The sequence below is a fragment of the Mus musculus genome, chromosome 10 (genome assembly GCF_000001635.26).
Source record: "Mus musculus strain C57BL/6J chromosome 10, GRCm38.p6 C57BL/6J".
Lineage (NCBI taxonomy): Eukaryota > Metazoa > Chordata > Mammalia > Rodentia > Muridae > Mus > Mus musculus.
This window is the reverse complement of record NC_000076.6, coordinates 67,150,768-67,176,477: the sequence shown is the minus strand read 5'-3', so window position 1 is coordinate 67,176,477 and position 25,710 is coordinate 67,150,768. Positions and strand designations below refer to the sequence as shown.

Here is a 25,710-nt window from a genome sequence, read left to right as displayed (position 1 = left end):
CACAAACAGGTAGGCTGTGGGAAAGGCAATGCTTCTTCCCCAGATTACATGGCAAGAGAAAACCTAAAACCTAAACACACGAGCACAAAGGTACTTTCTTCTTGAAGCTTAGAACAGATGAGGACGGAATCATCGCGGATCCCTATTTCTATCTAAAGTGGAACAACGAGGAAGCTCTTCAAGAAAAGACTCGAAGAGCCAGAAGTGTAGTTAATCATTCAAGAAATGACTTCAAAGCTGACTTAGACTGCCTATGAAGCTGCAAAAAAAATTTCTCAGGTCACATGAACTATGAACCCGGAATGAGCTGGCTCTAGAATGTGGTCAAAGGAGACACAGCCCTAAAACTACAATGCTGGCATTATCTCATATTACCAACTAAAGCACATTTTTTCATCTATATTAAAATACAATCAATAATAATTTTTCAAATTGGGGCTGAAGAGATGGCTTAGTGGTTAAGAGCACTGACTGCTCTTCCAAAGGTCCTGAGTTCAATTCCCAGCAACCACATGGTGGCTCACAACCATCTGTAATGTGATCCGATGACTTCTTCTGGTGTGTCTGAAGACAGCTACAGTGTACGCAAATAAATAAAATAAATCTTAAAAAAAAATATTCAGCACTCACATGGAGGCTCACAACTGTCTATAACTGTAGTGCCAAGAATCCAATGCCTTCTTCTGGTGTGCAGACATATATGTACATAAAATACATAAATAAGTCTTTTACAAAAAATGTTTACAAATTGAAAGTGTATCACGTGACAGCTTCACATACTGTACAGCGACTGCAACAACTAGGCTGCTTAATGCATCAACCACCTCATCTGGTTACTTCTGTGTATGAAATAAATGTAAATGTACTTCTTTTAGCAAATTTCAAATATACATGATAGATGATAGTTTGTTAGCTATGGTCACTGGACTGTACACCAGATCCTCACAATGGACTCAAATTGTTGTGCGTGCAACAAATCTTTTGCATCCCAATCTGCCCTCAGACCTGTTATGTACCCAAAGTTCTGCTGCTGTTTTTGTTTTCATTATTTAGAAAACACCTGATAAAGCCATACATATTACAGTATGTTACTCCTGTACAAATAAAAAAAGTATAAAGTTAATGTTTTTAGATCAATTACTTGAATTTTGTAAGTTGCCAACTCATTATGGTAAATTAAGATAAAATTTTATAAGCTTCCCAAAATACACATATAATGCATCTATTTATCTCTCTGCATACAAGCATATTTAAATGAAAAGACCAGTAATACCAGTGTATTATAAGTCAACAGCAGCAACAATTTTACAGGCTCTTCAGTCATCTGAACAAGATTTCAGATAGCCATCTCTATTCTGATTTTGATGCCTTCAGAATACACTTGACATAATTTGAATAAAATGACATTACATTAATTTTATATACTTTATATGCATATATTCTTATCAACTTTCATAATTTTTGGAACTATTTCAATAATAACCAAGGGAGTCCTCAAACACTAAGTCAGGATTGGTGGTAAGCACTGCGCTATGCACTGCCGTCTGGGGTTATACGCCTGAAAATAAAATGTACTGCCATTTGGTTTCATATGTAATCTAAGTCACAACTTATGTATAGTGCTGAAGATAAACTCCAAAGCTACTTTTATTCTTTTTTTTATATATAAGATCTCATAGTATATAGCTCTAGCTGCCCTGTGATCAGGCTGGCAGCTCACAGACATCTGACAGACTTTAATACTGGAGTAGAGGCATGTACCACCAGGCCCAGAAGCTTAGTGTCTCGTAAATGCATTAAAAATATGTAGATAGGCTACAGCTGGGTAAAGTTCTCTAATACAAACTGTTTTATACTAGCCTATACTAATGTACAATAATGAGTAGTCCCTGTGAAATATTGGGCTCTTCACCCCCTGGATCTCCTGGTTGACATAAAGCTACTACTTGTTTCTATTGCCTAGAATTCCAACAGTACCCTTCAACATATATCCCTACCCTCTAAGAAAAGACAACTTTAAATTCGAAGTTTATACAGAATATATTTTGCTTTCACATTGTTACAAAGAGAAGAAAAGTAGGCCAAGCCATCTTAAGTTGAGCACTGTCTGAGACTGCTCTTGTAGAATTAAATGTAACATTAGCAACCCTCAAATGTCCTGTTTAGGTTCCACAAGACTACTACTTAAGTGTGGGGTAATGCACACTTGTGTCCACCCCCACAGGCTCATTTTAGTACAAGAGGTGCTGGTCAAACCTGTTAGACAGCTTTAGATGCAGAAAGGATTAGGAAGTTGAATTCACTCAACAAATACTAACTGAAGCATCTACAGTTTGTCAAGCACTGGCACAATTATTGATGCAAAGATGAAGCTAACTGGAAATTCTATAAAAGACAAAACTTACCTGGTATAAACTGCGATACCTCCACCCCATAATAGGCATTGAACCTTACTATTTGCGTATGCTAGGCAACAGCTCTACCACTAACTATAATCTCAGGCTGGTATGAATGTTAAAGGTATGTTTCAATCATGTGAAATAACATAACAGTATATTGAAATCATTTTAAACTAAAATAAAACTTCATTATAGAGCCCAGGAGGATACTAGCAATGATCTGCACAATAAAGATTCATCGATCTATCCAACCTTTTCTGAATGGTTAGAAGAACTAGGAATATTTAGCCTAAAGCTTTCCTATCTTATTCTACACCAGATTTAAAAACAAACCAAGACACTCTTTAAGGAATTGGAGAGATGTCTCAATCTATACTGGTCTTACAGGAGGCCCCAAATTTAGTTCCCAGCACTCAGTTCAGGTGACTTATAAATACCTCTAACTCTAGTGGCAGAGGTTCTGACCCCCTCTTCTAGTATTCTTGGACACAAGCTCCAGATCTCTCCCTTCTCCTTCTCCCTCCTCCCTCAGAAACCACACAAGACCTGCTAGATCAGTGGTTCTCATGCTTCCTGTGCTGTGCCCCTTTAATACAGCTCCTCATGTTGTAGTGACCCCAACCATAAAATATTTTCATATCTACTTCAAAACTGTAAATTTGCTACAGTATCACAATGGCTTTTTCTGTGGATTCAAACAAGGCATGACAACTATTTTCATGGATGCTATCCCTTCTTTTAGTAATGAGTGGGTGGGACCCAGGACCTCACCTGTGCTCAGCAGTCTCTTCAGTGTTAGTAGCCATTAGCTCTTAGAATAGTTTTTACATCCATACCAACATTTAAAAGGGTTGCCAAGCATCTCCTGCCTTATACAAGTTAAAGTCCCACCTCCCATCATCAACACCCAGATTGTGGTAAAGTGGTACACTGTAGGATAACGGGCTCACAACAGCGTGTGAGCCTTCCCTGACTCTCATCCTTGCACTGTTTGCTGGAGCTGCCTTCTTAGTATCTATGTAGGGTGTCCATTTTAATTTTTATTTTAATTTGCAATTTGGTATGGTATATATCATTTTATTACATGCTTATTTATATATCTTCTTTGGTAAAGTCTCTATTCATATCTTTTACCCACTTTTAATCAAAGTTTTCATTACTGTAGAGTTTAAAAGTACTTTGTGCCAGGCAGTAGTGGCACACGCCTTTAATCCCAGCATTTGGGAGGCAGAGGCAGGCAGATTTCTGAGTTTGAGGCCAGCCTGGTCTACAGAGTGAGTTCCAGGACAGCCAGGGTTACATAGAGAAACCCTGTCTTGTAAAACCAAAAAATAAATAAAAAAAATAGTTCTTTGTATAGTTAAAGTAACAGTCTTCTACAAGACGTAAACTGCAAATATTTTCTCTAAGCCCATGGCTTATTATCTCTTGATTGGCTCGTTTCATCCTACATACATTTTGAACTGGTGTAAAATTCCAGGGCTTGGATTTGGACTTTTGGCATGGAGGCCTTTGCACATGGCAGGGATCACTCCATTAGGTTACATTTTCCATACAACATCAGTAAACAGTAACTCCAATATTTAAAAACTGTGAAGTCAAGTTTAAGTCTAGGACATTTCATTTTTTTAATTAAGGTAAAGTATTGTTAAAGTATATACTTTTACAGTAAACTCTATCTTTAAATATGCTGGCTTTCCTCCTCAATGCTTAGCTAATACCAATACACTGACGCATGACGGCTGGAAATACTAGCTAGAGTCAGAAATCCGTCACATTTAGGTCCCTTTCCCCTTAGATCACTATACCAACATAATGCTTTGTGACCTTTTTCCCTTTCTTTTTGTGAATGACCTTGAACTTATCTTCCTGACACCCCCTCCCCAGTGACAAGATCACAGGCAGATGTCATTATGAACACTTTTGTGGTACTAAGGATAAAACCTAAGACATCGTGAATGGACGCAGACACTCTTCCACTGCAGCTACTTGGCCACATACCTTTTTAGTTTTCATGTATCCCCTGGCATTTACTGCTCCCCTTCCAACTGATACTAAAATATACATCGATATCACTGCCTCCAGTGTTCCATACACATGTTCCACTTTACATGCTAACAAATCACTTTTAAATTATAAACTTCAAGTGTGTCCAGCCCTTCATCCTTGTTTAGCAACATGTAATGACTAAACACATCAAATCCCTAAGTGATATCTATTCCTTCACACTGATTCTCCTCTCTGTAGCTTGAGATGTTTTCCTACATCTATGAAATTTCAATTAACTCTTTCTTTTCAAGGTCTATAACAAAAAGCCTTTTCTTTGGATTTTCAATTACTACATGAAATTATTTTCAGCTGTAGCCATTGTACCTTGTTTCGATTTTTAATAAACCACAATAAAATAAATGTATTTGTCCATGTACCTCTACAAAACTCTGGGCTGTAAGAAGTATCTCTTAACATTCTTCTCTATATTTGTCATAATGTCTTAGAAATACTACCATTAAGTATATGTAAAAACAGTTCGAAACTTAAAAGGTTATCAAGGGAAAAATGCCCTTGACTAGTCCCTAGGAAATAACATGCTATTAAAAATTAGAATGAAAGGGCTAACTTAAACAGCACCACAGCAATATATAAAATAACATGACATACAGCTGGACAACAGAAACTGAAGAGGCCTTTCTCTAAGGCACAGAAATACACAATTGCATCAAAACCATGCTCTTCCTTATTCTCCTTCAGAAAAGTACAGAACATGGGGTTGGGTATGGTGCCTTGATCCTGTAATTCCAGCAATGGGAGGCAGACCAGACCTGCATGGCCATTCTAGCCTACCCAGATGAGTTGTTCTTGCTGTCCATGAACTCTATGTAGACCAGCCTATAACTCACCAAGGTAAGCCAGCCTTTAGCGCCATATCTAGCCACAAAAATTTTTGAGACTGGCCTAGACTACTTGATACTGTCGAAAGAAAGAAAGAAAGAAAGAAAGAAAGAAAGAAAGAAAGAAAGAGAGAGAGAGAGAGAGAGAGAGAGAGAGAGAGAGAGAGAGAGAGAGAGGAAGGAAAAGGAAAAGAAGAAAAGAGAGAAAACGAAAAAGAAGTGAGAAGTGTGTTTTTAAAAAAAGAAAAAGGAAAGGAAGAAACCAACCAGTCTCCTGACTGGGAAGAGACAGGAGGAGGAGAACTGGGGAGCTCTTCCAGCAGAAGCAGGTTAGTGTGTATTTGAATTCAAGCACTTAACATTCAGAGGTAGGACTCAAATTCAAGTGCAGTCTGGGTTACAAAGCAAGAATCTATCTCAAAACATCAAACCAAACAAGCAAATATTAAAATAGGAATAAGCAATACTAAGTGAGGCTATGGGGAGGGAAGGAGAATGGTAACACATGATTGACCCAAATGCAAATCAGTATAACTCTAAAAAAAAGCAGTATAAGATTTACTCAAAAATTAGAAAGGGAATTTATCACATAGTCCAGAAATCTCATTACTGATGTTTTACCCAAAGAAAATGAAATCAGCAGGTCAAGAAAGCATCTGAGTTCCCAAGCTCATTTCAGCACAATCACAATAGCCAAGAAAAGAAATGAACCTCTGTGTCTCTAATGATGTCAGTTGGTGAATGGAGAAAGAAATGTAATGTGGAAACCATAGCAGAATACTAGACAATCCCCCCAAAAAGGAATGGCTGAAGATTAGCCATTTGCTGTATCATGAAGTGAAGTAGAAATCACTATGATCATGGCAAGTTAAGCAAGTCAGGCACAGGAGAAGAAGTGCTAAAAGAGGGACTGCTGCATAATCCCAATCTAATATGAAACCTTGATAAATTGATCTCACAGAAGCTGAGAAGAAAAATGGTGGTTATAGGAATCTGGGGAGGTGGCAGATTGTGGGAAAGTTTATAAAAAGTTAAGACGACTATGCTATGGCACAAGAAAGTGACTACAGATGATGAGAATGTCATGTATTTCCGTTTTCGCTTTTTGGTGGTTGTTGTTGCTTTTCCAAGATAGGGTTTCTCTGTGTAGCCCTGGTTATCATGGAACTTGCTCTGTAGACCAGGCTGGCCTCAAACTCAGAGATCTACCTGCCTCTGCCTCCTGAGTACCATGATACCAGCTGTGTTGTTCTTGCCTCATGAACTGTGACTCCTGTGACTGGAACATTACAGTGTACAGAAAGAAGCACTGAGACAACACAGGGTCTCACAGACACACCTAACATCACCGACCTGTGAAAAGATTGTAACATTGTCAGAAGCATTTACAAGGCTGGTACCATTATAAAGTATAACTAGCTTCATTATCTTGAATACAGTCTTGCTCTCATTTTTGAGTCTCACTGGAAAATCAGTTGATTAGAGGTACCTCAAAACATAGAAACTTGATTTTCACAACATTTGTGACTAAGTTCCTTACAAACATGCAAACAATATTATATTTTAGTTCTAACCAAGAGGGAAAATTTTAATATTTATGCAAGAAACACTTGCATAATCAATTCTCACTACTATCCACAATAGTTATGTTCTATATTCTGTAAAGTCATCTCAAACACAGGATTATCAAATACTAAGCTATTTCCTGAGAGGAAACAAAAGTAAGTTCCTATGAATCTGTTGTCACAAATGCCTTCTAAACAGTCACCACACACCATGTTTACATATCTCCTTTCTATGACACTTTGTATTTGTCTTGGTGAGAGGTAAGGGGTACTGAAACAGAGTCTCCATATGTAGCCTTGGCTGGGCTGGAAATGAGAGACAGCTGGGATTAAAGACATGCACCACCATATTTAGGCAGATTCTTATTTTATTATATTTCATTTCATTTTGAGACAGAATTTCATATACCCCAAAATGGCCTTGAACTCATTATGCAGCTAAGGATGCTCCTGACCCTCTGGTCCCTCTACCTCCACCTCCCAGGTGCTGGAATTACAGGCATGCACCACCACATCAACTCATGTGGTACTGGCAACGGACCCAGCGTCTTGTGCATTCTAGGCAAATAGTCTACCAACTGAACACCAATTCCACCTCCCCCCCCTTTCTTCATAATATCTTATTTAACAGTTCTGTCGGCTCATTGACATTTTAATGATTTAAAAAAAAAAAAAAAAAGCACAGTAACTCATGCCTAACTGCAACTTAGTAAGATATTTAATTTCCTCCAAAAGTGTTACCTTTGGAGTACCTTTTTAAACTTAAAATTGCTAGATCAATGGCCTATGGTTACATTGGCCTCTCTGCTCCCCATCCCCCCTGCAAAAAAAGCTCAATAGAATTTGTGCACAAGTCCATGTGCTGTGTGCACTCTCATGCATGCACTGGTATGCACCCTGACTGGGGAGGGGGGACGGGGCGCACCAGTTATCTTTTTTTATTGTTTTCCATCTTACTTTTAGAGACAGGGTCCTGCACTAAACTTGAGCCTATCCTTTCAGCTAAACAGGTTAGCCAATGAGCTATAGAGGTTACTTGTCTCTACTCCCCAACACTTGAGTTACATCCATCATGTTCTCATTCTCTATAGGTATTGTATGCAACACTAATTTTTGATCTCTGAGGCTGAGGATATAGCTCACAGTAGTGCACCTACCTAGGCAGTGAACAAGATTGTTAGACGGTACATATTCTTTTTGGTCAGAACTCACTTTCTCAATGTGTTTAAATTGACAGGCAGTGGTAGCACATGTCTTTTATCCTGGCGCTGTCATGTCTCAATCCTGTCTTGAAAAAAACCCAAAGCCAAAACCAAAAACCAAACCAAACCAGAAAACAAACAAACAAACAAAAAACAAAAACAAAACAAACAAAACAACCCCCCAAAAAACAAACAAAAAGCAAAATAAAAAACTAGACTTCTATGATTGTGATATTTGAAAATAATATTCTTACAGATTTACTTGCCATAAGTTATCCTAGAACTTACTATGTAGACTACAACACTGTGCTTGCAATCGGCCTGCTTCAGCATTCACAGGCTAGAACTACGGGCAGGTAAAGGACAAATAAAATGTTTTCTTGTAGTGCCAAACTGAGTCCTCCCAAAATTAAATATTCCATGAATTTGCAGCTTTTGAACACTATTTAAAACGTGAAGTTAGCTACTGCAGTTGCCATTATCAAGAATTTAAACAAAATAATTCATATTGCATATCAAAAGGCACTGGTAACAGAAGTTTGGGCATAAGGCTGTCTCTGGTTTTTCAGACAGACATTCTCAGACTGCAGGCTACATCTGAGAGAATGAGAATTTAGGATTCACAGCCAGAGTTTGAACAAAAGAAGAAAAGGAGAATAGAGGGGGAGGGGAGGGAAGGGGAGGGGAGGGGAGAGGAGGGGAGGGGAGGGGAACAGCTGTCTAAACTCAAACTACAAACATTCTCAAAAAGAAATAAAAATAGTGTATTTTAATTAAACATTCATATTAGTAAACTGGGTTTTTTTTTCTAGGTTGGCAGGAATACTAAATGTCAAATTCTTTTGTCTAAGATGCAAAATTAACTTATTATTGATATCATTTGCTACAACAGGAATACCAACTATGTATTAAGACCACTGAGAGCTTGGAATAGGTGGGGAAGAACCAGAGATCATAAATGGCAATTCCTTAGTAGTTTTAATCTGGGTAACAACAACAAAACCAAAAACCACATATGTGATTTGAGCATATATTTACTGCCAAACTTTAAAATGTATAAATGTGTATATTTCTTTAGCTATATCTGCTACGGCATATAAAACTGCTTATCAAGAATCTTTTAAAAGTATCCAACTAAAAGCAATAATCCTTTCAAGTACTAGCCATGAAACTTTTAGTAGCATTTCCACTGGAAAAATCATATTGGCTATAATTGGAGTTGAGTGAACTCTAATAATTACTTTACTTCTCAGCCACATATCCGTATATATTGTATTCTTAAATTTTACTGTTGTATGTGTTGATATGTAGAGCACAAACCATGTATGGAGGTCAAAAGACAACTTGGAGGACTCAACCCCCTGGACACCTCCCTTTGTTTTTTCGGGTCAGGGTTTCTCTGTGTAGCCCTGGCTGTCCTGGAACTCACTCTGTAGACCAGGCTGACCTCAAACTCATAGAGATCCATCTGCATTTGCCTCCCAGGTGCTGGGATTAAAGGTGTACATCTCCAGTACTACCACTTGGCTTATACACAAATATTAGAGAAATTTTTGTCTTCATCTTTTTTGTTTTAGGTTTATTTAATTATATGTAAGTACACACCCCAGAAGAGGGCATCAGATCTCATTATGGGTGGTTGTGAGCCACCATGTGGTTCCTGGAATTTGAACTTGGGACCTTTGGAAGAGCTGTCAGTGCTCTTAACCGCTGAGCTATCTCTCCAGCCTGTCTTCATCTTTTTGTAGAGCTACGGATTATGATAAATTTTATAATAGCACATTACTGTGGATTAAATTTTATCAGCTCATCCTATTCCTTTTTTTTTTCTTTTCTATTTAAAGAATGATTTATTTTATATATATGAGCACACTGTACCTGCCTTCAGACACACAAGCTCAGGATCTAACTCCCAGGGAATTCTAACTCCAGACAAACCAATCATGATAGTCAATCACGACACCTATCAGGTGTATTAGGCTGGGGAGTCGGTGTGCATAATCATTCTAGCTCACCCTGCAAAGCTGAAACAATACCTAGGTAAAGTCATCATGTGTAATCTACTAGAAGGTCTCTCAGTAAGACACTTCTGAGTTTGAAATCAAACTTTACAGCAATAAAAATTTAACTATGTTTTCCTGACGTCACTTACTAGAAACATTCTAAAAAGGCACTTATATAATTTCCTGTTTAAAAAAAAAAGTTTATTTATTTTATTTATAAGTACATTGTAGCTGTCTTCAGAAACACCAGAAGAGGGCATCAAGATTCCATTACAGATGGTTGTGAGCCACCATGTGGTTGCTGGGAACTATACTCAGGACCTCTGGAAGAGCAGTCAGTGTTTTTAATTGCTGAGTCATCTCTCCAGCCCTTAAATGATATTTCTTTAGTTTTGCAGATTCATCTAAAATGACATGTGGGTTTGGATATTTTATTAAAATTTATTTATGTATGAGTGCTCTATCTGCATGTAAAACTGCATGGAAGAGGGCATCAGATCCCATTACAGATGGTTGTGAGCAACCATGTGGTTGCTGGGGATTGAACTCAGGACCTCTGGAAGAGCGGCCAGTACTCTTAACCTCTGAGCCATCACTCCAGCCCCTGGTTTGGGTATTTTTATTCTTTTAGTTCGGTTTGGCTAGTGGTCAGGTGGTGTTGTTTAAATCTAGTTCATGTTCTACACATGAAGCATTAAGACTTATGAAAAGGAGGTAAGACAAGTACTGACAGACACATTGGCATTGCCCATTTCAGTAGTTGTGTGTTTAGAGATCTCATTTCAGATCCCCCACGAATACTGTTTTAAAAACTGTTATCAGGGGAAGCCAGGCGTGGTGGTGCACACCTTTAATCCCAGCACTAGGGAGACAGAGGCAGGCGGATCTCTGAGTTCGAGGCCAGCCTGGTCTACAAAGTGAGCACCACGGACAGCCAGGGCTACACAGAGAAACCCTGTCTCAAAAAAAAAAAAAACCTCTATCAGGAAATAGCTGAAAACAAAAAACAAAAAACAAATCCAACACACACAGCACAGATGTGAATGGCAGAAAAACAACTTGCCACTTAGTTCACAAAGATGCAACTCAGGTGTCCTAGTTACAGTTTATAATGCTATGACAAATAAAACCACCATAACCAAGACCAACCTGGAGAGGAAAGAACTAATTTCATCTTAAGACTTCTACATGTCTATCATCTAAGAAGCCAGATTAGGGGAACGCAACAGGTAAGATACCTAGAGGCAGAAACTGAAGTAAAGGCCATGCTTACCGGCTTGCTGCCCATGACTTGATCATCTTGTTTTCTTATACACCCCAGGCCCATCTGCCTAGGGGTGGCACCAACTATAGCGTGCTGCTCCCTCTCACATGGCTGTCATGAATTTGAACACCTGACCTTAAAAAGGTGTGTGTGTGTGCGCGCGCGCGCGCGCATGCCCACATATTATGTATTTGGATGGGAAAGGAACAATCAGATGGGGGCTTCTAGAGGATCTGGAGTCAATTCCCAATATCTATGTCTGGTGACTTACAAGTGCCCATAGCCCCAGAAAACAGGGATATGACTACCTCTTCTGTCCTATATTGAAACATGCACTCATATACATATATCTACATAGACACACATAAATAAATCATTTTTTAAATATTAAAAGAAGTAAAATTCATATATATCATAACAACTATCGGAAATATACACCTATATTACCAACACAGCAATGTCTTTAAAATCACAATCAGGGTCTGTGAGATGGCTGAACAGGTAAGGTGCTTGCTTGCTCCCAAGTCTGACGATGAGAACAGGTCCTGCCAAGCCCACAGAATACAAAAAGAGAACTCTGCCAGGTGTCTCCTGACTCCCACACACCTGATGACATTCATGTACACTTTCACACACATAAGTAACATTCTTTTTAACTGAAAAGTACTAAAACATTTTATAAATTACTTTTGAAAGAACTGGAGAGACGGCTCAGAAACTGCTCTAAGAATCAGAGTTCAGTTTCCAGCATCTGTATCAAGTAGCTCACACTACCTGCAAGTCCAGGTCCAGGGTCAGCCTAGGCCTGTTGGCCTCCACAACCAACTCCACACGTGCACACACATGACTATAGGAGAATAAACTGTTTTGGCATGAGGTGGGTGGATGGGTCTGACCCCATGGCCATTTGAACTCTGATGGAATCTGTCCTTACCCTGACACCTTCCTTTTCCAAGGAGCTAGGAGTACATGCCAGCTGAAAACCCTCGAATTGCAAAGGTAGGCTTGAGTATTTACAAATGTTCAGTAAGTTCTATGAGTTCCAGGAGATCATAGACCCTGTGATAGTTCTGGGAAGCCATCAAGAAGAAACAGGATCAGAAGTTAAGTATACCCTTGTAAAGACACCCTTCAAAGACTACTGCATACGGCAAAACTCGTTCCAACACTATTCTCAATTTTTAGCTACATATTTTCTTGCCTTTTTTGTTTGTTTGTTTGTTTGTTGTTTTTTTGTTTGTTTGTTTTTTGGTTTTTTTTTTTTTTTTTTTGGAGACAGGGTTTCTCTGTGTAGCTCTGGCTGTCCTGGAACTCACTTTGTAGACCAGACTGGCCTCGAACTCAGAAATCCACCTGCCTCTGCCTCCCGAGTGCCCAGCTCTTGCTTAATTTTTAAGTCTTTTGAAGTATGTACTATAAATGAACAAAATGAGATATACAGAAAATAAATACATTATTATTTTTTGTGAGTAGCCCAGATACTCACAAAATAGTGGTCATGATTTGAAATTTAACCTAAGAGTCTGGTTCTTAGTATATTATATAGTGAATTAATTACTTCTAATTAATTACTTCTAATTAGCACTGTAGCGACAGCTAAAAAGTTAAGACCACTGGCTGCTCTCCCAGAGGTCCTGAGATCAATGCCCAGCAACAACATAGTGGCTTACAACTACCTGTTATGGGATCTAATGTCCTTTTCTGGCACACAGGTGTACATGCAGATAGATAACTTCTAATTATTCTTTTTCAACTTCACTATTCCAAAAAGGAAGAACTAGGTGATATCTATAGTCACATAAATTATGCAAATCTAAAAGCGAACAGGTAACTCAAACAGACTTTAAAAACTCAGAAGAGGTGGGACAAAGCAAAGAAGATGAGCATGTCCAATATACATTACACACAAACCATGAAACAGTCAAGAGCTTTCTAAGAAGCAAACCTTACTATTATTTTTGTTATAGCTTAAGCTGTCATTTGCACTGTAAAATTTTAGTTCTCTGTAGTGATAACAGAGTGAAAATAATATATTAGCAAAACAAAAATAAAACTATCAATTTATTACCAGAAAACTAAATAACTATATGAAAATAACTATTTGAAGAAAATTACTTCCAACATAAATAACAGGAGACAATACTGTCGTGTCAATGACTGTTTTTTTTACCAGGTGTGGTGATATACACCTTTAATCCCAGCAGTGGAAAGGCAGAGAGGATTTGAGAGTGTGAGACCAACTTGGTATGCATGGTGGATTCCAGGCCAGACAGAGCCTCGTAGACAGACCCTGGAGGTTTGTTTTGCTTGTTTTTACTTTTGATTTTTTTTAAGAGAAGAGGGAGGATCTGCAAAAACCACATTTTAAAAATTCAAACACAATTTTCATAATCATAACTGATATTTATTATTTAACAACACTTCTAAAATATATAACTCTTACTCCAAAGTAAGCAGGATTTAGAGTTTTAATTTCAATTTATTCCTCTATGCTATATGCGTATTTATCATTTCTTTAAAAAATACTTTTCGGGCTGGTGAGATGGCTCAGTGGGTTAGAGCACCCGACTGCTCTTCCGAAGGTCCAGAGTTCAAATCCCAGCAACCACATGGTGGCTCACAACCATCCGTAACGAGATCTGACTCCCTCTTCTGGAGTGTCTGAAGACAGCTACAATGTACTTACATATAATAAATAAATAAATCTTTAAAAAAAAAAAAATACTTTTCATGAGTATTTGTATATGGTATAAGTGTGTATATACAAGTATGTATGGGTGCAACGTAAAAGTTCGTTGTTTTGATCAACTGCTGCCCACTTTGTTTATTGAAGCAGGCAGTCTCCCTTGTAGAATATAAGAAGCAGCTCCCTGCTCCCAAGTGTAAGGTTACAGTAGGTGCCACTCTTGGTTGCACGGTAAGGGCCTTAATACATTGAGCCATCACCCCTGTCTCTATAATTACTTTTTAAAACTAAATAATTTCTCCAAGAATATTTAACAAATATCCTGAAATTACTGAACATCGGAGGACTCTTTTTTTTTTTTTTTAAATAAGACTATACCAATTTCTGCAGGTAATTTGTGTCTATAACTTCTATTATGCCAACATGGTATTTAACAAACACTGGATGAATTGAATACATTTTCTACATTTAAAATGTATTTTAAGACTAACTTCATAGTAACTAAATTAATAAACCAGAGTATAAATGACTTCATTTTCAAATTAGATTTATTCCTATTATTTGCATGGAGAGTTGGCCGAGATTGCCTGTGGCTGTAGGTGCACATGTACTGTGGCATGCATGTGGAGGTCAGAGGGCACCGTGTGGGGTCCTGTCTCTCTTCACCATACTGGATCCCGTATCAAATTCACGGTGTTAGGTTTGATGACACGTGCCTTTACATTCTGAACATCTCATAGGCCCCTCTTTGATTCTCACAATATGATATCCTTCCTTCCCCCTCTAATAAAGAAAGGAAAGAAGGGAGGAGGGAGGGAAGGAGGGAGGGAGGAAGAAAAATGATAATCTGTAATCCACAAGGAATGAATCAATGTGCTTAGTTGTTACCAGTATTCTATGCAGTCAGTTAGAAAGATAGCTAATTTATTCTTTGTAACCTTATCTTCTTAAAGTGCTTTACCTTTCTAAGAAATAGCAACGCTAAAGGCATACTTCAGTTCTATGTCACTATTTACAAGAGGACAGAGCCAACTTATTACTAACAATTCTAATGGTACAAACTCACTAACACTTTAAATGAATTTACCCTAAAGTTTACTTCCTATTTGGGATGTGGCATGTCTAAACATCTCAGTAACCAACATACGTTTGAGGCCATAATCTAAATCAACTTTCCAACGTTTTATCCCAAAGAGTTGTTTTTCTGAATATACAATTATGTAAAAGGATTCTTACTGGGCAAAGAATCTAAAATAAATTAATAAAGGTTTACATACTAACCAGAATTGCATATCTATAAAAGAAAACACACACTAAGAGTAAGAACCAGATTTTTGTGTTCTGCAACACAAGTGCTCTGGGCTTCAGTATTTACACTCTTCTGGCAAGTTTAAATCAATAAATTAACATTTTACCAGAATATGCTTGGTCCTTTAACATAAATTAATATATAGAAATTTGCTGTAACTTTTATCTAGCCAGGCTGTTGTCCACTTACCACTTTGATTCACTGTCTATGGTGGTATAGCACTGGGCTTTATTCTTACAAATCACACAAAGATAACTACATAGAATTCCTAACTTTAAACAATGTACAGTCTATTAAAAGATAGACATGAAAAGATACAATAAAAAACAAAATGAGCTGGTTATAAAAACAGAAGTACAAACATAATTCTATAGAAACACCAAATATAAGATTCATTCTGGGTGGGTGATCTGGAAGGCTGGGCCAGAAGAAAAGTAGTGGAGAACAAGACAGCCATCATATGGATATTGGAAACTGAACCTTCATCTTTTGATAGAATAGCAAATACTCTTAATCACTGAGCCATCTTTCCTGCACTAATGTTAAAAAATTTTCAACAGAAACAGCATTTTACACTACTGACAAAAATAGTTTTAAGTAGTTCCTTGGAAATTTTTCAGCAAGTAGGAAATGTATTAATACTAATCAGAATTTCACCTTGACTTTAATTCAACCTAAGAGAGGGTAATGATTTGCCTAGAGGATTTTACTCTTCAACTATGATATTAGGATAATATAGTTTGGTTATTTATGATACTAATTCCTACTACTTTTGCAACTCTTCATATAACACTCATACCCAAATACAAATATATCATATGTTTGAACTGAGTTTTAAGTTAAGGTGTAGAAACTGAAACATCATGTTAGTCATTGCTGCATGATATCGGATCACATTGTGATCCCCGAGAGTGTGAACTGGAAAAACCTTGTTGTGGTGTGGCTCAGCCTTAGCCTTTAATCTGAGAGCTAAATAAACTTGGCCTAAGGTCAAGAGAGGGAGCAAGTAGCCAGGGAGTGAGCCTAAGTAAACAGAAAGGAGGGACACAGGCTGGAAGGTATTTAAGACAGCCTGCAGAAGGAGAAGGGGCTTTTCCTTCTGGGACTTTGGTGGGATAGGAAGGCCAGCTGGGTGCTTTCTCTGTCTCTCTGAGCATCTGGCACCAGAGTCTTTATTGGTAAAATCGAATGGCTGGGATGTTTTTTTAAAAGCAAGTCACAGCTTAATTTTCTGTGGTTGTTGATCTGTTATTAACCCTAACGTATGCATCAAAGCCCTGGCCATCTAGACGCTCACTGTGTGGACCAGGCTGGCCTGGAACTCACTGAGCTTCACCCACTGAGATCAAAGGCATGCCAACACACACACCTGGGTTAAGCTTTTGCTTTAATACTGGGAGCTGGAACATAATCATTTAATAAACTTGTTTAAGCCCACAGATGAAGTGATTCTCTGCTTTTTGGAAGTTTTCTATCAAAAATATAGTTCATGAAAATCATTTCCATACTTTATTTCCTTTTGAAATGCTTTATTCAGTTGATTTCATTCATTCCCTTTGTCCCATCTCCTAATATTTAAAATTTTTCTATCTATATTGAATCCAGGGATATGTGGATATGCACAAGTATTCTACTGAGTTACATCCCTAGCCTCTATCTACTTTTAATCATGTGTGCCTTCAAACTGTAAAAGGAATGCTCAAAAATAGATAAAGTAAATTTCTATTTTATATGTAGAAAAGCATTAAAGAGTTAACCAACTAAAGTAAGAAAAAAATATGTAGGCAAATTACACTTTTAAAAACTTGGAAGGCAAGAGATATGCTCCTTAGTAGAGTGCTTGAGGCCCAGGTTTAATCTCAATATTAGAAATTTGGGGGTAAAAGTGTCTAACGTGGATCACTCATCACAATTTAATGGCTTTCTAGAATGTGTGCTGGTGTGAATCTCTTAGTGCACCATGTGCGTACAGGCATCCAGAGGTCAGAGGAGGTCTTTGGATGCCCTACAACTGGAGTTACAGGCACAGCCACCCAAAATGGGTGTTGAAAACCAAACTCTGGTCCTCTGGAAAAGTTCAAACTTTTACATCTTTCCGACTGTTTATTAATTTTTAAAAGATTTCCAGCATGCTAATATGAGGTTAGTTTAAAGGAGCCACTCACTGCTTATTCATCACTTGATAGGCATTTTGCCAAAAAACAGTAACAAGTTATTAAATGTGACTATTTGCCTAATAAAATTTTCTTTTATTCTTAAAGGATATCAGGCTAACCTAGAACTCACTAGGTAGATGATGCTGATCTAAAGTCCCCCATTGTCACCTCCTAAATGGCTGGGATTATACACACATACAACCATACCTAGCTTGCCTCACAGAATTTAGTAATCTTGTTTAGTTAGTATGTTTCTTTTTAAAAACTCTTTAAATAATGAGAAATGCATTAAAATGTTTTCTTAATCGCCGGGCGGTGGTGGCACACGCCTTTAATCCCAGCACTCAGGAGGCAGAGGCAGGTGGATATCTGAGTTCGAGACCAGCCTGGTCTACAGAGTGAGTTCCAGGACAGCCAGGACTACACAGAGAAACCCTGTCTCGAAAAACAAAAAACAAAAAAACAAAAAAAAATGTTTTCTCAAACAAACCATTTCCTGACATAAATTAATTTGTCCCACTATTTGAACATGTTATGACTTACAGTGAAGATTGATTAACAAAACCAAGAAGAATCATGTCCTGCCATATGTCTGTCTTCTCCTGCCATGTGTCTGTCTGTCTTTCACTTCAAAGTTTCATTCAACACAGCAGTTCCACACCATACAGACAGCATCTGAATGACTATTTCTCAACTAGTCTATAACCAAATTTAAGTTTTCACCAAGTTGGATAAAACAGTTTATGTACTAAATATACTGAAAAAATATTAATTAAACTGAAACACTCTTAAATACAACAGTGCTTTGAAAGTTCTGCTAGATTTTTCAAGAATATTAAACTATAATTAGCCAAACACATCTAACTTCCATTCAGTGCTCACTCATCTTAGACAAACAAAGGAGAACAATTAATAAAACAGGAACAAATCTTACCAGTGCAGGCCACTGAATTTGTCTGCTCTTTGATCCCTGAGTCTGGCTAGGGTCCTTCCTTTTGGCCCAGATTAAGTGATATTCCACCAAGAAAGTTGAAAAATCTTCATAAACTCTAACCCACTCCCGTTTATCCCACTCAAGGTCATCAAATTCCACGTAGACCTATAAAAAAAGAAAAAGAAAACATAAAATTTGAGTATTATACATACAGCAATGATATTAACCTATGAAGCAGAATTAGAAAATACATTATTAACATTACTATTCATCTTTTTGGCAGAGGTCTTGTATAATATGTAGCTCAGAGTGGTCTCTAACTTGTGACCATCCTGTTTTGCCCTCCCAAGTGCTGGAACGTTGTAGAACAAGAACCTTACTCACTTCTATGACATGAAAATGACTCAAATGACTACTGGTAAAAAGAGTGGCTCAAAAATGCTCCTCAGCACTTATTAGTCAGCAACGAAATGCTAGATAACACGTGTCCAACATTAAATCCTTTACTAACAGCTTCACTGTACATAACCACCACTGAGTTTATCTATAGAGCGTCCCTGATTTGCTACTAGACTATCAAGAAAAATATTCTATAAAATAATAACAAAAACAATGAAAGTGTTATTTCAAGATTCATCTATGCATTGGTCTATACAAATAATATTGTAACAAAAATTCAAAATTAAAATCTGCTATGATTAGGTTCCTATACTGGCTGGTTTAGGTGTCAACTTAAGTTAGAATCATCAGAAAGGGAGGAGTTAAAGTTGAGAAAATGCCTCCATGAGATCCAGCTGTAAGGCATTTTCTCAATTAGTAATCAATGGGGAGGGCCCAGCCCATGGTGTGTGGTGCCATCCCTGGGATGGTGGTCCTGGGTTTGATAAGAAAGGAGGCTGAGTAAGCTATGAGAAGCAAGCCATAAACAGTACCCATCCATGGCTTCTGCATCAGTTCCTGCCCCCAGGTTCCAGCCCTGCTTGAGCTCCTGTCCTGACTTCCTCCAATGATGGACTATGATCTGGAAGTGCAAACCAAATAAACCCTTTCTTTCAAACTCGCTTTTTGGTCATCGTGTTTCATCAAAACAATAGAAACCCTAACTAAAACAGTCATCAAATATTTCAAATCACGCTAAAGATGTGGCTTAGTCATAGAACACGTAATTAGCTCGTCTCTAGCACTGCAAAAGGGAAGGACTGAGGGTACATGTACAGCGACGTAAACTGGCATCTCAACACTTCAATTGTTTTTTCTGGATTCAACCAAAACATCAAAACAACTGAGGTCCAAATGCAGTCCCACTGCTATCTGCAACCTATAGAGCCTAGCTCTCATATTACACAGCAAGCACTGGTGTATAATATAAGGTAAGAGGCTGGCAGTGGGTTTGCAGTGGACCCTTACAATTACCTTTATTAACCTCGGGTGAAACATGAGAGAGGAATGACAGACAGCATAGTAATCGTTCAATAAGCCTAAGGGAAAAAGGTCTCGCTGTGTAAGACTTGACTCACCTGGAACTGGCTACACAGACCAGGCTTTTGTTCTCATGTTGGGGTTAAAGGCATGCACCCCACACCTTCCTTTTTTTTTTTTTCTTTCATCTAACCTAACAAGGATGAACGGCTCCAGCATTTTATTAACAAATAAGATTCTTGAAATCTGTTTTCTTTTTGAGTATATTTTTAAAATCTACTTCAGAATGAGTGAGTTTAGTATGAAATTACTTTTTGACATAGTAATGACTACTGGTACCATAATCAGAAACTTCAGATGACCTAAGTGCTCCAAAAGAAATCTCAGTCAGCAGTGTCTACAGACAGACCTCAGATGAGGAGAGAAGGGTTATACTGAATACTGTTCGATTATCCAAGTACACAAATAATAAGGGTACATTTTAATACCTTGGATAATGATAGAGAACTTAAAAATAAAATAAAGAGTTGTTCCATTCTGATGGTCTGACGTTTAACTCATCTTTTTCTAAAATGTTAACCACAGAGAGTGAAGAGATGGCTCAGCACGTAAAAGCCCTTGCTGCTCTTCCAGAGAACCCAGGTTTGATTCCCAGCATCCACATGTCAGCTCACAACCTTCTGGAACTCCATTTCCAGGGATCAAATACCCTGCTCTGTCCTCCACTGGTACAAAAAGACCTATGTAATGTGCAGAAATACGTGCACACAAAAACACCCATAGCCATAAAATGCAGTTTTTAAAAAACTTTTTTATGTTCACTATGGTATCTCTGGGCTAATATCAAATATAAAAATATAAGTTAATTTAAAGTAGAAGGAAAAAATACAGTCTCATTTAAAACATAAATTAACCCTACATTTTTTGGGTTATAAGTTACTAATAAACCCTAAAGCTAGTCAGTAACATATGAAGAACACTTTCTAGCTGGGTGGGCCAGTGGGCCAGTCTAACAAAGATTGACATCTGAACAAGTGATAATTTGCAGCAGAAGCTAAACCTGTGACAACGGTGTTGATTTCCAAAGACTTGAGTTGGAATAGGCCATTTCAAACACTAAGTTGTCTTATGATGACTAATATTGACAGCCAACTTGACAGGCTGAGACAACTCTCTTGACACACCTGTTAGGAAACTGAGGGACAAGAGTCACTCTAAACGGAGACGCCAGCATTCCTGTGTCTCTACTTCTGATGAAGACACAGTGTAACCTGAACAACACCTCATTCCGGCTATCCTTCCCCTCCATGGCGGGGCTGGACCCTCAGTCTAAGAGGCAGAATACACCCTCCCTCCCTTTATAGTTGCTTTTGTCAAGAATTTTATTGCAGCAATGAGAAAAGTAATACAAGTACATAGAGCTAAGTAGAAACCACAATGGAGTAATCTAACAAATAGACTTAGAACATATATGGGGAAAACTACAAAATGATAATGGGGGAGGGGGGGGGGGGAATCAATGTTCAGCGGAATAAACAAAACATCTAAATTCATGAATTAAGAGTTTCAGTTTTGTTATTAAAATCAATTCTACTCAAACTGATTTGGAGATTCAGTATAATTCCAATTACAAGCCCATCGAGATTTTCTTTATGTACCATAAAGAAAAAACCATAGTACAAAGAAAATAGAAAAGCCAAAACAATTTCAAAGAAGGAATCAGATTTCTAAAACTACAGGACTCAAAACTGAACACTGGGTTGACCAGATGGCACAGGCGATAAAGGGGCTTGCTGAGTAAGCTGGCAATCTAAGTCCAAACCCTGAACCCTGGAACCCACACAGAGGTAGAAGGAGAGAGCCAACTGCAGATACTGCCCGACACCTGATTACATGCTCCCCAATGTACACACACACACACACACACACACACACACACAATGATAATAAAGATTAAAGCTGAAAAGAAAGCTGCCATATAAGAATATTGCCAAAAAGATAGAAGACAAAAATCAATGAAAAGATGACACAAAATAAATGCATAAGAAATGAAACCTGGTCTTCATAAATGTTTAATGTCATTCATGTCAAAGGAAAATGGATAAGTCCCCTCAATAAATACTGATAATCAGAAACCCATGTCAGAGACACAACAATGCAACTATCTAACTTGAATCCATACTTCACATCTTGTACAAAACTTAGACTCAATTGCTTAGACTTAGACTTAAGGGTACTAAGTAAAATATTTTTAAAGCCAAAATCTTATGACCGCTGGGTAGCAAAATGATTCTTAGAAATAATATTAAGATCATAATCTATGTGAAAAAGGAAATTATTTCAAATTTAATTTTTACTCTGTGACAAGTTAATATTGACATAGTGAAAAAAGCTATAAACTAAAAAAAAAATACAAATAATGTATTTAACAAAATATGTGTATAAAGACAGAACTTACGAATATTTCTCAGAAAAAGAAAGTACCAAAAATAAATAACCAGGTGAAAATCTTTGAACACAGGTGCTTTTCATGATGAAAAGCCAAACTCAAGACTGTAGACCCTCAGATACTGAAGAAAGTGAGCCACTGACAGTCTGCACATAAAAAGAAATGAAATGTAAGTGGAAATAGTGTAAGTTACGTGGAGAGAGAAAGAATTTACAGAAGTGATCCAAAATTAAATGACAATAAATATGGTTTTCCCGAGAGTTTTAGATAAAAAGAAAACTACTTTTTTTTTTTAAGTTCAAAGCTGTTTTGCTTATAAAGGCATCCTAGAAAACAGTCCAGATCCTTTGAGAAATGGATAACAATTTTTTTTCCTCAGATAAAATCTTGCTATTTAGCACTGGCTGGCTGTACTTACAATGTAGCTCAGTCTGGACTTGGATTTCTGAAAAAGCCTTCTGGCTCAGGTTTCTGAGTGCCAGGCTTAGATACATGAGCCACCACACTTTAATGCATCTTTCCACAAAAGATACAGGGGGCACAGGCACACAGTTTTATGTCATGCCCTATACTGAAGGTAAGGGTGGGGAGGGAAAATAACCCGTGTACATATTCAGAGATATTTGTATTTTCAGGTTGTGAAAATTTTTACAGGAAAACAGAATTCAGGAGAAGGTTATCATCCTATTAAAATTAAGCCCAGTAAGGAGGAACTTTGATCTTTATTACTAGCCAACTGCAACGTTTCCATTTTAAAAATAACCACAAAATCTGCAAGTATAAACTGGTCCTTCACTTAAAATATTTTTAAAAGGCCAGGCGTTGGTGGTGCAGGCCTTTAGTAATAATACCCACACTCAAAAAATTAAAAAGGGAGAAAAAGCTGTACATCTTAGTTTAGTATACTAAATTAATGAAAATATATAAAAGGCAACGTACAAAATTTTAACCGTTTAGTATTGAAACATGAACATAATATACTCATTGTCAGCTTCAACAATTACATTTATTTATTTTTATCCATCCATCCATCCATCCATCCATCCGTCAGTCAGTCAGTTTTTCAGGACAGGGTTTCTCTGTGTAGCCCTAGCTGTCCTGGAATTTACTCTATAGACCGGCTTAGCCTAGAATTCAGAAATCTGCCTGCCTCTTTCTCCCAGGTTTGGGATTAAAGGTGTGCACCATTATGCTCAGTTGTTTCAACAATCTCATTACCAACCGACTCTCTAAAATCTGTTTATAGTAAGTCAGCATTTACTTTTCCCAGGACGGTCATTTTGAATGCTTTAAGTTCTTCAAAGGTCCACAAATTCCAACTAGTTGACGTGCCTCTCAAATCTACCATTGTTTATACATTTCCTGATATGATTCTATTATTAAAGAAATCAGGCCATTAGTTTATTAGACTATTCAGTGTGCTTTCTTTAATCATGAACCTCTGTCCTTGTACTTCCTGTAACTTTTTAATACACTCTTAATCAATGTCTTAGGGTTTTACTGCTGTGAACAGACACAATGACCAAAGCAACTCTTATAAGGACAACATTTAATTGTGTCTGGCTGACAGGTTCAGAGGTTCAGTCCCTTATCATCAAGATGGGAGCATGGCAGCATCCAGGCAGGCATGGTGCAGGAAGAGCTAAGAGTTCTACACCTTGATCTGAAGGCTGCTATAAGACTGACTTCCAGGCAGCTAGGATGAGGGTCTTATAACCCACAACCACAGTGACACACCCACTCTAACAAGGCCATGCCCACTCTGACAAGGCCATGCCCCACAACTGTACCACTTCCTGGGCCAAGCATATTCAAACCACCACATTCTGCTTCCTGGCCCCCATGGGCATGAGTCTATGAGGGCCATACCTTGCCATAGCATAATAAAAAAGTACATCTACTCCAACTTCCAAAGTCCCCATAGTCTACAGCAGTCTCAACAATGTTAAAAGTCCAAAGCTCAAGTCTCTGAGATTCATCCAATCAATTTACTGTAATTCTCAAAGCAAAACAAGAAATCAGCTGGGCAAACTCCAAACTCTACATCTCCATGTTTGATGTCAAAGTGATCTTCAGATTTCTGACTCCTTTTTCATCTTTGTTGACTGCAACAAACTTCTTTCTCCTGAGCTGGTTCTACTCCTTGTTAGTAGCTTTCCACAATAGGTATCCCACAGCGCTGGCACTTTTAACATCTTTGGGTCTCCAAGGCAACTTCAAATCACAGCTTCTTGTTCCATTGTTAGGGATGCACACGTGATCTGGGCTGGCGTCACTTCTGCTCTGCCCTCTTGAGCACTCTAAGTTCAGGTTGATCCACTCCATTGTTGCTGCTGTTCTTGGTGATCATCCCATGGTACTGGCATCTCCAATATGCTGGGATCTTCTGCTGCAACTAGGCTTCACCAATAGCCTCTCATAGGCTCTCTTCATATTGTCAAGCCTCAACTTCTTTGCATGACCCCTTCAGTCCTGGGCCATCAACTGCAACTGAGGCTGCACCTCACCAATGGCCTTCCCTGGCCTCTCACATTGACAAGTCTCAGCTGCTATCCGTGACCCATTCACATCTTCAAAACCAGTACCACCTGGGTGATTCTTACACATTACCAAGTCCAGCTGCAGCATGAGGTACAATCTTGGCTATCTCTAGAACGCTGCTTCTTTGTGCTCTCAGAACACATTGCCCAGAAGATATCACTTCAATGATGCCGGTCTCTTCACTGCTAATATAGCTCTAGCTAACCAGCATCAATTTTCTTGACTCTAGAGCCAAAGGCACATGGCCAAGGCTCCTGAGTTCTGCTGCTTGATGGAAATGAACCCCTCCACCCCCGTACTCTATTACCAGTTTTCCAATTCTGTCACTGCCTAAGGTTGGCTGTCCTGGAACCTGCTTTGTAGATGGACCTTGAACTCAGAGATAAACTTCTTCCAACAAGGCCACACCTAATTCCAACATCTCTGAATAGTGCCACCCCTGGGCCAGGCATATTAAAACCACCACACTGAAATTCAGGATTATTAGAGAAAACTACCAAATAAGTAGCATGGTAAGTTTTTGTTTGTTTGTTTGTTTGTTTTGTTTTGTTTTTTTGAGACAGGGTTTCTCTGTATAACCCTGGCTGTCCTGGAACTCACTCTGTAGATCAGGCTGGCCTCCAATTCAGAAATCTGCCTGCCTCTGCCTCCCAAGTGCTGGATTATCAATGCACATACATCCATAAGTTTGTCAATACTGGCATGTACCTGTAGTTCCACCAGTCCTAGCACATGGGAGACTGAGGCAGGCTAAGGGCCACCCAGGAAGATTTTCTATCAACACTCAAGAAAAGCCATAAATTATCTGTACACATGATGTATTTGCGCCAATGATAATTACTATCTGAATCCAATACTTCCCTTAAATCTACAAAATGGCAATATTCTAAGTGTA

General features: G+C 38.2%; 1 protein-coding gene across 23 annotated transcripts in view; it reads right to left on the bottom strand.

Annotated features, from left to right (window-relative positions):
* The window catches only part of Jmjd1c (jumonji domain containing 1C), a 159,976-nt gene that overhangs the window by 79,849 nt on the left and 54,417 nt on the right, over positions 1–25,710 (bottom strand). For all 23 annotated transcript variants that reach the window (XR_001779409.2, XR_001779410.2, XR_001779408.2 and 20 more), the window contains exon 2: positions 18,407–18,571. Coding sequence is in view for 7 of the 23 variants with exons in the window: in XM_006513035.4 (XP_006513098.1) it covers positions 18,407–18,571 (165 nt within the window). In the remaining 16 variants the exon portion in view is untranslated. The remainder of the gene's footprint in view (positions 1–18,406; positions 18,572–25,710) is intronic.